This window comes from Eucalyptus grandis, chromosome 3, assembly GCF_016545825.1.
Source record: "Eucalyptus grandis isolate ANBG69807.140 chromosome 3, ASM1654582v1, whole genome shotgun sequence".
Taxonomy (NCBI): domain Eukaryota; kingdom Viridiplantae; phylum Streptophyta; class Magnoliopsida; order Myrtales; family Myrtaceae; genus Eucalyptus; species Eucalyptus grandis.
The window spans coordinates 17,568,414-17,581,257 of NC_052614.1; the positions used below are offsets into that span (position 1 = coordinate 17,568,414).

The window sequence follows — 12,844 nt, forward strand, 5'->3', positions numbered from 1 at the left end:
TTGAGCACTGGCCTAAGTCCAATCTGGATCGAAAATAAGTCCAATCTGGATCGAAAATGATATGCTCCAATATTGTATCAAGACCAAGAAAGGATCGCTCTGCTGTGACATGATTACCGACCTAGTACCAGACTTAACTTGGAAAAAGGAGTGGCCTTGATTTAGTACTGGACTTGGTTTGCGAACGATTTGTCTCAATATCACTGATTTCAAGAGAAAGACTTCACCCGACGTGCTTCCTTGCACGACCAAAAACCATCGCATATCTCGTCTTGGAGGCTCGGGGTGTTCTCACACGTTGACCATGGACAATGAACATATCTTATGCATAACGACTACTTCCAATTAACACATTTAATACATTGTCATCATTTCATACATGTGCATTACTTATATCACACACATGCACCATTCACTTCACACTCATGGCACATAATCCAAATATCATATTTACCCGCTAATTCACATGGCACATATTCCAATTATCATTTTTAACCATTATTCCACATGTCACATCATCCAAATATCATGTTTAACCACTAAACCACATGGCACATCATTGAAATAACATGTTTTACCCCTAAACCGTATGGCACATAACTTAAATAACATAGATAACCACTAAATCACATGACACATCATCCATATAACATGTTTAACGTATAATCCGTACTCCATATAAAGCGTATCTCACATAATAATATGCCATCCTACTGAGGCACATTGAAACAATGTATCATTACAATGTAACTTATCCCTTTACTATTACATATTATTATTATTCACATATTATAATAGCATATTATCCCAACATAATAACTTATCGTCCTAAGCTCAATAGCTTATCATCCACGATCCGGTAACCTATCGCTTTGAAACTCGATAACCTATCGATAAACGTTCACTAACCTATCTAAGTCCAATAATAACTTATCACGCAACATCCATTTATCACATCAACAAATCATCATTTAACCTTAATTTCACCCTAAACTACTTCCAAAATGCAATAACCCTAATCAAGGGTTAGAAAGCCACTCACAAACTAATACAAGCTTCGTATGGCGTCGGGGGTGGTGCGACAAGGCTGGACAACAGCCGAGGGTTGCTTGTTGTGTGTCTACATGGCGCAAGCAAACTAGACGGTGGCTGGTCGCAGCTCCAGTCGTGGCTTGGTGGCGGTCCAGCTGGTGGTTCGATGTTGGCACGACCTGCAGGGCTTTGCGAGGGAATAGATTGGGGAAGAAACGAGCGAGAGGGTGCATGAGTGAGGGCTACACAGTGTTGAACATCTCTTGAGGAGGCCGGTCGATCAGCTCTAGGTAGCGGTCTGGCAATGCGATGGGCGGTCCGACGTCGAGGTTCGAAGGGTGGTCGCCGATGAGGTAAAACAAGAGGAAAAATGAAAGAACGAGCTTGCCAAAGTGTTGACAATGGGGTGGTGTTCGGCTGGTGGTGAGGAGAGAGAGAATGTGTGAGTTTTAGAGTTGCAAATGAGGAAAAATGAGAGAAAGTGAGAGTGAGTGGGAGAAGGGTGGCCGATGGTAAGGGTGGGGGAGAGAAAGAGAATAGAGAGGAACATCCCATCTCCATATATGCCCATCCCATTCTATATCCCTCAACCTAGAGAGGGTGGCCAATGGTGAGGGTGGCAAATGAGGGAAAATGAGAGAAAGTGAGAGTGAGCGAGAGAAGGGTGGCCGATGGTGAGGGTGGGGGGAGAGAGAGAGAATAGAGAGGAACATCCCATCTCCATAGATGCCCATCCCATTCTATATCCCTCAACCTACTAAGTCTAGAGTTCTTTTGATGTGAGGGTGGCTTGTGGAAGAAGAAAAATCCTTGCATTTTAGGCACTTTAGTGGATTGGCTAGCTGGGTAAGCTAGACTAGTCTTCAAACTTCTCCTCTTTGCCGCCCAAAGCAATTGTCGCCCCTTCCAAGTCCATTTTCCCTCATTGCCCTTTTGTCCTTAGTCAAAAGGGAGGGCATTTCGGTCACTTCACCAAGATTTTGCACTATTCATGCCCTATTCACATTCTTGTATGTATTAAAGGGATAAGTGCTGCAGAAGTCCTAAAACTTGTCACGAAAATGCAATTGAGTCATAAACTTGTAAAAAGTGTAATTAAGTCTTAAAACTTGTCAAAATATTTTAATCGAGTCCTAAAATCGACGCCGTCTAATTTCCTCACAGAAAAAGCTGATGTGGTGCAAGCTGACGAAGGAGTGAGAAACGATTAAAAAAAGCCACGCCAGCTTTTTCCATTAGGAAATTATATGGCATTGATTTTATGACTCAATTAAAACATTTTAACAAGTTTTAGAACTTAATTGCACTTTTTGCAAATTTTAGGACTCAATTGCATTTTGGTGACTAGTTTTAGGATTTCTGCAACACTTATCCTTGTATTAAATGCCAAGATCTTGCAATGATGGCTCCAAACTTGGGAGGCGAGGGTTGATCTCAATCATGCAATTGCCTAAGCTTGTCCTTCAAGCTTGAAAGTATGGCCCTCTCCTTCTAATGTGAAGAATAGTCATAAACAATTTTGGAAATAAATGTCATTGCCTTGTCAAATGGATTCAAAAAATTATAAAAATTTAATATGTTGTAGAAAAAACTTTAAATAAAATTTTTCATGGGGGAATCTAAGCCTAATTCATTTTATATTAAGAACATAAAATCACCAAAGGCAACCCAAAATATAGTCTCTTGAACAGTTCCAATGATTGCAGAAAAAAATCGATTTAATATCCAAATCTTCATAAAACACTTTGAAATTTTAGTATGTTATAGATATAATGTCCTCTACAAATTTGTTGAAGGAAGCATGTTTAGATTCCAAAGGAAAAAAATTATAAAAAATCAAGAAGACCAATAGGTCACCATTTTAAATGCACTGAACAGTTTTTCCACAATAAAAGAATAGGTTATAGATATAATGTCCTCTACAAATTTGTTGAAGGAACATTTCATCTTAGAAAGATATAAAATGAAATTATATTGTAGATTAAGATGTTTTGAACACCTTTCATTAATGAAGTTTTATGAGATTCAAAGCACAAAAAGCTCTACAAAATTGGAAAATAGTGAAGGTCCAGCAGTACGCACACTATTCACGCACATAGAGCTGGAGTTTGGGCTTGAGTCATCCAATTTGGGCCTAACTCAGGCGTGTAGCCCATTGTGCTTTCAATTTTTAGCCTAATTTCACTTATCTAATAATTCACGGTTTACCGATAATTGAGGAATTTGATAAAGTGATGTCCAATAGTGGTCACTTAATCCTCTTAAGTCCAATATCCTTAACCAGATTAGAATTTGTGTTTGAAATCTATCAAATGTGACTCATAGCATCTTTTAGGGGTTTCACAAGTTTGATTCATGATTGATTCGATATCAATCCACGTTTGAGTCTTTTCAATTCATGGATGATCTTCGGTTGTCATGTAATTGTGAAAGGTCAATTGGTCGTTCCAAAGTACACGATCATTTGGAATTGGTTTAGGGTCATTTATAATTAATATAGTAATCATGCAAAATCACCCGCAATCCGATTATATACTATTATCGAATCGATTTATAACCATTCATGGATCGGTTTGAAACGGTTTGAGATTATCTCTCATCAATCCTTATAGTCGAATTGTCAATCCATAGTTGAGTTCTCTAGTCGTGCATATCGAAATCCTAAATTGCATTTCTCAGTAGGTTTAATACTCTTGAATGGTTCCTGAACCAATTCAAAGTCTAATTCTATTTATTACGCATTGATAGAAGTAAACCCCTTATCGTATCCTGAATAAGATCGAATTTTGAGGATATCACACATTACCTACCCATGATGCAATCTCCTTGTCCTACACTGATCAAGTACATCTTTCAATGGATGCAAGTGCAGCATGTGCAACTTAACCCTAGTTAAGTCACAACTCACTTCTCCATTTATTAGAATTACTTCTTCAAACTCCACCATAGCAATTGTTGACATGGCTTCAATTGGGGAAAATTACTGAAAAAGTCTTAAACATATTTTAATTGTGTCGATTTAATCATAAACTTATTTTTTTTTATCAGTTGAGTCATAAACATTTTGCAATTATATCAATTCAATCTATCTGGTCAAATTTGGCCGCGGCACCGACATGGATGCCAACAAATAATTTTAATAATTTTTTAATAATTTTTTTCTTATCTTTTTCTTCTTTTTTTCCTTTTTTTTTTTTTCTCTCTCTCTTGTTTTTTCCTTCCTCCCCCTTCCTTCCTCCTCCTTCTGACAATCGGCTAGAGGAGAGGGTTGGTCACCGGATTGAGACGGTAGGCCAATGGTGAGCTCGCATCGCCTTCGTTGGGCGAGGGCAAGGCAAGGCTAGCCCTCACTAGATTTGATGAAAGCAAGCCTCGCTAGTGGATCGAAGAGCTCGACCTCGTCGGATCTGGATGAGGACAAGCTCATCAAGCCATTAGCGGGGGCTCGCCTTGTCGGTGGTTGGATGTCATTTGAGTGAGAGTGTCACTAGGCAAACTCCCTAGTTAAGACCTCGTTCAACTTTGCAAAGAAGACCGTGTTGGCATAGAAGACCCCGTCAATCGTCGTTGCGTGAGATGCGACAGTAAACCTAGCCATTGGTGAGGCAAGCCCCCACCAGATCCGATGAGAGTGAGCCTTGCTAGTGGCTCGGGGCCAAATCCAACAACCGGTCTTCCCCTCTGGCCGATGACCGAAAGGAGGAAGGAGGGGGGAGGCAAAAAAAGAAAAGAAGAAAAGATTAAAAAAATAATAAAATTTTTGAAAAAAAAAATTATTTGGTGGTGCCACCCGATATTTACATGAACATCAACCAGCCAAATTTAATTGGATAGACTGAATTGATATAATTAAAAAAATTAAAAATAAATTTAAAATTGAATCGACATAATTATAATAAATTTAGGATTTTTTTAGTAATTTTCCCGTCTTTATTGTGCACTTATAGCAGCTACCATCCTCCCTCTTCCCACCAAAAGTAATGATGGAAGGTCAAATTTGTACCAATCATTATGGCGGCGAGTCGACATAGGCTTCAAACTATTCAAAGAAATACAACAAATTGTATTAGAAGCCTTCTGGTACAATGTTCCTTAGAAAAGAAAAGAATTTAAACTAAACTTTCGTTTATCTCATGAAAAATAATTAATTTAAAAAACATTTTAAATGGGGGACGAGAAACAGGTGTCGGTGGCAAGGGTCACGTTAGATGGTCCCAACTTTGATGTCTGGAGATTATTGTTTGGCCCAACAAATTTTAGTTTCACGTGCTTCTGGCTCAACACCCTTCTTTGTGTCATATCTAGATCGCAAAGTTCTTACGTGTAATTATGTTGAAGCAACATCGTAACATAGCTGGCGTCGAGCTATCTAACTATTACTATTAAAATTTACATCCTGTGTAAGAAATGATTATGCTAATTATCTTCAAGGAAAACCTTAAGTTACCAACAATCCTAGTTGCAATTCTTCACATGCCACCAACATGAGATCGCGATGTGGTTCAATAACTTGACTTAAACATTCTCAAAGCCGGCGAAAAAGAAGAAGAAAATTCTTTAAATTTAGGTTGTGTGCAAAAGCGATGACGAAAATACGATCGGGATGTGCAATGGCGACAGCAGTAGTAGAGTGAAGACACTAACAAGGAAATCTATAATTGCCACTTCGATCCCCAAAATTGCCGTGATTCCCGATTTGATCCCGGAACTTAAAAGTTCCTTCTCGGTTCAGTAAGGACATTAACGTGTAAAGGTTTCACGAAGTGCGAGGTCGCAAAGAGAATGACCAACATGGAGGTTCCTCCGCGCTGGATCGAACTATTTTTGAAGAGGCAAACGCAAAAGACCACGATGTCGAGATTGGTACGGAAAGGAGAGAATCCTTCGTTTCGCGACATCCTTAATCCTCCCCGATCCCGAAGAATGCGATGGACCCGGTGGTGATCCCTCAATGTCTGCTGCAAAGCCTGTCAATTCGAGAAGCGAAGTCGACTAACAATTCGCCGAGGGGCAATCCCGATGTCCCTGTCGGACCGGCACTTCTCATCACAGTAAGAGAATATAATCATTTAAGCCGAACCTTCTCATGATCCAAACAACACGTAAAAACACAAACCCAAAGCAAAACGAGGTCGATTGACAGAGAACTCTTTGTGCACGAAAAGAGCCGCAGTTGCTACTATTGATAGAAGAAACGGTTGAGACAAGTCAAAGAGCGCATAAGACAATACCCAAAATCTAAAGCTTTCATCAATCGACCTAAGCGTTCTGATGAAGCCATTGACAAAATACTAAAAAGCCCTGAGATGATAAAAGAGTTCGGAACATCCAGAAGTTGCGGTGCGGAATTTAGTCAACTTCCTCCATCTTGCTCCCCTCGGCCTCGGCCTCAGCCTCGGCATCCTCCAATGGAGGCATGTCTGCATCACCTTCACCCGCATCCTCATCAATGCTCAGACCCAGCTTCAACATTCTGTGGATTCTGCTGCCGAATGTGTTGGGGTCATCGAGGCTGAAGCCAGAGGTCAGTAGTGCAGTCTCAAAGAGCAACAGAACGAGGTCCTTCACCGACTTGTCGTTCTTGTCGGCATCTGCCCTCTTCCTGAGCTCGTCCATGATGGGGTTCTCCGGGTTGATTTCCATGGTCTTCTTGCTCGACATGTAACCAGCCATGCTGTTATCTCTCAATGCTTGTGCCTTCATGATCCTCTCCATATTGGCAGTCCACCCATACTCGCCAGTAACCAGGCAGCATGGGGAGTCGACCACACGATCGGAGACCACGACTTTCTCAACCCTGTCACCCAAAACATCCTTGATAACCTTGCACAGGTCCTCAAACTTGGCCTTCAGCTCTTCCGCCTTCTTCTTCTCATCCTCACTCTCATCGAGCTTCAAACCTTCCTTGGTCGCTGAAACAAGCTTCTTACCCTCAAATTCCTTGAGCTGGCCAACAGCATACTCATCAATGGCATCAACCATGTATAGCACCTCATAGCCCTTCTTCTTCAGCTTCTCCAAGAATGGGGAGTTCTCAACAGCCTTCTTGCTCTCACCAGTGATGTAGTAGATGTCACTCTGGCCCTCCTTCATTCTAGTCACATAGTCCTTGAGACTGGTCATCTCATCACCACTCTTGGTGGAGTGATAACGAAGCAACTCAGCTAGCTTTCCCTTGTTTGTAGAATCCTCGTGAATACCGAGCTTGAGGTTCTTCGAGAATGACTCATAGAACTTGTTGTAGTCCTCCTTGTTCTCAGCGATCTCAAAGAAGAGCTCAACACACTTCTTGACAAGATTCTTCCTGATAACCTTCAGGATCTTATTCTGTTGGAGCATTTCTCTGGAAATGTTGAGAGGGAGGTCCTCAGAGTCCACAATACCCTTCACAAAGCTAAGATACTCAGGAATGATCTCCTCACAGTTGTCCATGATAAAGACGCGGCGAACATAGAGCTTGATGTTGTTGGGTTTCTTGCGGGTGTCGAAGAGATCAAAAGGAGCCCTCTTCGGAACAAAGAGGATTGCCTTGAATTCAAGCTGACCTTCAACTGAAAAGTGCTTCACTGCCAAATGCTCCTCCCAGTCATTGGTCAGGCTCTTGTAGAAGGCACTATACTCTTCCTTTGTGATCTCCTCAGGCTTCCTCATCCAGATGGGCTTCTGCTTGTTCACCAGGGACCACTCATGAGAAACTTCCTTGATCTTCTTCTTTTTCTTCTCTTCCTTCTCTTTATCTTCATCAACATCCTCAACCTTTCCTTCCTCATCCTTTTTGTCTTCCTCATCATCTTCATCATCAGAAATTTCCTTCTCAGTGGTCTTCTCAACCCAGAGGGAAATAGGGTAGCTAATGAACTCAGAGTGCTTCTTGATTAGATCCTTCAGACGCCGCTCCTCAAGGTACTCGAGCTGGTCTTCTTTAAGGTAAAGAGTGATCTTGGTTCCCCTGCCAAGATTCTCACCAGAAGTGTCCCTGGTGACAGTAAAAGATCCACCGGCTTGGGATTCCCAAACATACTGCTCGTCATCATTGTGCTTAGTAGTGACAATCACCTTTTCAGCAACAAGGTAAGCAGAGTAGAAACCAACACCAAACTGCCCAATCATGCTGACATCAGCACCTGCAGCTAGTGCTTCCATGAATTCCTTGGTTCCTGATCTGGCGATGGTACCAAGATTGTTCACCAAATCTAAAGAAACAAATTCAACAGTTAGCAAACAATTATACATTAGGTAAGGGTGAAATCAGGACTATATGCCCAAAGCCAGGCACCAATTTACAGACCTGCTTTGGTCATCCCAATCCCACTATCAATGATGGTCAGTGAGTTGCTCGCTTTGTCAGGGATAATGTGGATAAAGAGCTCTGGTTGAGCATCGAGCTTGGTCTTGTCAGTCAAGCTCTCAAAGCGAATTTTGTCAAGAGCCTGAAGAAATTTGAGTTTGTATTCAGTTCCAAGAAATAGACAGAGAAATAGATGAGCCAGGATTCCACTTATACCACATTCAGCTGGCCCCACTACAGACTTTTGAGATATAACATAAATTGAATATAATAAATCAACAGGTTTGGACGATCAGTCATCTTTACATATAATGCAGGTCAAGACAACGTTCAGTTCAATGAATCACTACAGTCATGTTAGCAAGAGTGTCGATTGAACAAGTAAAGGAATTCTCATCAGTTACTCTTCTTCTCATATTAACACTTTTAAATAATGTTCGCACTACAAATTCTCAGTACTTACTCTTCTTCTCATATCAAAACTTCTGAATTATGTTCGGACTAAAAGCTTACCGAACCAACGACCTAAGAGGTACCGCAATAATGAGCAGCAACAAGTTCAATAGGGCGTGTGAAGTTTTTTACATGCTACAATTACAAAACCCTAATCACATCACCGAACGAAATTTACTGCGAATCGTATCGTAGCTTGCTACACAGTCAACGGCACATGCTCACATTCACCACCAACATCACAAAAAACCACATCCCCGCCGAAGATCTCGCGCAACACTTCAGCTGCCTAAAACGTAATCGCACGCAACAACAAAAGCTAAATCCAGAAAACGAAAGCAACCTCCATCCAGAACACAAACACAAACGACGCGATCTCTCGCAGGACTCAAAGAACAGGCAACAGGACGCGATCCGAGAAAAGGAAATGAAAAAAAAAAAGAAAAAAAAGAAATGGAAAACTCACATCCGAAGCGTTGCTGACGAGCTCGCGGAGGAAGATCTCCTTGTTGCTGTAGAAGGTGTTGATGATCAGGCTGAGGAGCTGGTTGATCTCGGCCTGGAAAGCGAACGTCTCCGTCTCCGCCATCTCGCCGCCGCCGCCACAACCTCTCTTCGCCGGATTCTTCGCCGCCGACGGGACGCGAGGAGCAAGGGGATTCGCAGATCGGAAAGGAGGAGCGGGAGGGAGGAAGGGACTGGAGGTGCACTAGGGTTTTTGGGATCTCGAGAGTGCGGAGGGGGGCAGTGAGAAGGGAGATTATATAGTGGAGGAGCTTCGGTTAGGGTTCTAGATTCTTCTGTCGTGCTTTCGTCACCCCGAGTTAAGCGCGTCCAATTAAAGAGGGGGCGGGATTTTACGCTTTTGACCACCGCACTTGCGTGTTTTCCATGTTTGGGTCCCTCGTGATTTTACGATTTTTAATTTAATTTTTTTTTTTTAATTTTGTCTATTAATTCTAAATCTTTTGAAAATATTTTAATTGAGTTTATCTGATCAATTTTGATATGAAATCACTAATGTAAACGTTGGATTAACATGAACCATTTCTTATATATAATTTTGAATTTTTTTTTCTATCAAGTTTAACGAAAGTTATCAATCGACTCTCATTAACCAAACTGAGTAAAAATATGTAAAAGAATCGAAAATTGCTTGAAACCAAATTCTAAAAGAAAAAGCATATAAAATATTCAAAAGAAATCAAGCATGAGCTCGCATTTAGTTCTCAATGGAATACCTATGCAAAAAGAAGGAGCCAATTTGTACATAAAAAATTGGACCTTCATTCTAGGTGTAGAACTATCCACCTACTCACTTAAACTAAATCGATACATATATAAATATATATTTTTTAATTGTTAAGTTTTTATTTTTCATATCAAAACCCTAGTTCTCTCTCTCTCTCTTTCTTGTCGATTATACTCTACTTTTACTTTAATTTTTACTCTCAAACTTTTGTATAGTTTTTCGGGCATATGAAAGTAAATCACATTTAAAACTAAATCATTATCACTCTAGCCTCTTTGAAAATATAGAAATTTGAACCTTCCACCTCATTCTTCTCACATGAGAAGGGTGGCTATTACGACAAACTCCACTGGTTTCTCTTTGTCTCTTGCTTTACTCATCTTGCGGCCTCACCTCCCTCTCTCATTGTTGCCCTTAATTGCCTTTGACCTTGTCTCTCCCTCTATCACACTCGATCTTGGTCATCTCCGACCTCGTTGCTTGCTCTCGAGTCTTATATCTCTTTCAAAATGGGGACATTTTTTATTGGTTCCATAGACTCATTCAAAGAACGGACTAGATCAATTCAATGGACTTATCCGAAAACTGAGCCTCTAGTCCAGTCTTTGATTCCTTGTTCTTATTTTTTGAAATCAGTCCTTGGTGGGAAATTACTAATTCTAGGGTGGGAATTGCCCATCCAAGAATCGATTACCTCTAAAGTTGAGGATGGCTGACCCTCGCCGGGATTGGAATGAAAAAAAAAGGATAATAAATAAAAAAAAGTATAAAAATTTAGTAATTTTTATAAAGATCATGTCATGTAGGATGGTCTGATTCACATTGGTAATTTTAGACTAAAATTTATCAGATTGACTCAATTGGTAAATAATTAAAAATTAAAATTAAAATAATAAATATTTAATATGTTTTGATTTTTTTCAAACAATTTTCTGTATAAACTAAAGCTAGCTGTATAAGAAGTGCAAAATTGATGAGTTGTGGAGCCATCGAATCCACGAACCTTTATACTCTAAATGATCAATAGCCTTATAGTTTCTGAAATGTTTTAATATACATGTTTGTTTTCTCGAAAGAGAGGGAATACATAGGAGAGCAAATGGTCTCCCACCCAGGCTGATTTTCCCATCTATTTTCTCTTTAAACCTTTTAATGACTTGCTCAGATTCAGAAATGTTTTCATATATATATTCAATAAGGGCAAAGAAAAAAAACCCCTTCCATGATAAATATTAGGCTATAACGCCATAATAGGTACAAACTGCAGAGTATACGACAAAATACGCTTAAAAGTTATTTAATCCGCATAATGTCCATACCTTACATTACACATTGAAAATTTTCACTTTCTCATCAATTAGTCATGAAAATTTTCTAAACCAAACTTTATGCCGATCTAGGAATTCGAAATCTGTATTTTTCTGCCCATAAATGACTCATTCAACTTGCAATTTTTTTTTTTTATGGATAACATAATTCTTTAATGTAGAAATTCAAAATAGAGATCTTTGATCTTTATGATTTTTTACAATAAAAAAGATAAAGGCATATCTTTATCCATAGCAAAATCTTGAAAATATTTGTTGTGGAAAATTGCAAAAATGATAAAATTTGATTTCTCTCTCTTAACCCATACTTTTCCCTAATATATTTTATTTGATGGAAGATAAAATACAACGTTTATTCATTGCTTGCCATGGATGGAGAGAAAACCGGATTCTATATATATAGGCTATCAATAGATGCCTTCCATTAAAATTCATTTTTACTTATTTTGTGTCGCACCTTTTTAGAAGAACGGTAATTTCTTAATATAATTGTTCATTTTTATTCTTTTCATAGGACTTGCAACATTTCATAGTCAATACATTTTAGCATTTAGATACTTATTAAACCATCAATTAATAACATCATACCATAATTATTAAGTTATGTTTGTTGAATAATTTAACTTGAGATACCTTACCAAAAAAAAATTTAACTTGAGATATTATTGTAGAATGGGCAAGTGGGGTGGAAAAATTCGCACATCCGCCGGGGTTGTTACGAGTTACACAAGTATGGCCCCCACGGTCAAATCGGACGGGGACAGGGCATCTCTGATAATGACAAGACTCGCCCCACCCTATTATCAATGCTAGAATTATTGAGTTACCCATTCATGTCGCAATGAAATGAGTTGACACAAACGAAAAAAGCTAATTTTCTCTACAAAATGTGCCCTTTATTCCCATAATCTTTATGTATACCTATACTTCATCTACTATTCTTTTTCAAATGATGCTGCAGCCGGTTATTAGGTGTTAAATACGATTAACTTGTTAAAATACACACTAACAGTCCATCACTTATCTCTATTATACTTATCTAGCATTCCTAAGAGGCGTTCTCACATGCCCATCGTGTCAGTTTTAACCTCTTTCGGATCTGTACAACAAGAGAGCAATACTCTTGACTATACGTAGCAAATCAAGAATCTACTATGATAGACTGGATCATGGGTTGAGCGATGTGACAGCCTGCCTAGAAAATGATCAGACTTATTCATAAATTTAGGATCTCTTGAGCGAGCTTGGTCCTTTCTTTAGGCCCAATCGATGTTCAGGCCGTGCCTAGGCATAAGGCTTGGGCCCTGGCCCGGACTGCCCACACAGGTTTTAGTTTAAGTAGGGTTTGTGCGGTTGCTGTTATGTTAAAATATTAGTATATAATATACTTTTCATTACTTGAAAGCCCTGTATCATTACTTCAAAAGAACAGAAATTCTTTTCTAGTAGCACCATCATTACGGATTACTTCATGCGAATGGCATTGAGTAG

The 12,844-nt window shown here is 39.5% G+C and overlaps 1 protein-coding gene across 1 annotated transcript; it reads right to left on the reverse strand.

Moving 5' to 3' along the window:
- Positions 1-6,143: 6,143 nt before the first annotated feature.
- Positions 6,144-9,524, reverse strand: LOC104436694 (heat shock cognate protein 80). Its single transcript, XM_010049543.3, has 3 exons — positions 9,240-9,524; positions 8,321-8,462; positions 6,144-8,225 (listed from the first exon to the last, which is right to left on the reverse strand). Exons 1-3 carry the CDS (start codon positions 9,360-9,362, stop codon positions 6,382-6,384), a joined length of 2,109 nt encoding a protein of 702 aa, XP_010047845.2. The 5' UTR covers positions 9,363-9,524; the 3' UTR covers positions 6,144-6,381.
- Positions 9,525-12,844: the final 3,320 nt, after the last annotated feature.

Excerpts from the sequence above, each read along its gene's own strand:
- LOC104436694 (XM_010049543.3), bottom strand. The coding sequence starts at position 9,362 with ATGGCGGAGACGGAGACGTTCGCTTTCCAGGCCGAGATCAACCAGCTC. Across the intron at positions 8,463-9,239 it reads TCGTCAGCAACGCTTCGGAT|GCTCTTGACAAAATTCGCTT; the intron begins GTGAGTTTTCCA and ends AAATTTCTTCAG. Across the intron at positions 8,226-8,320 it reads GATTGGGATGACCAAAGCAG|ATTTGGTGAACAATCTTGGT; the intron begins GTCTGTAAATTG and ends TTGTTTCTTTAG.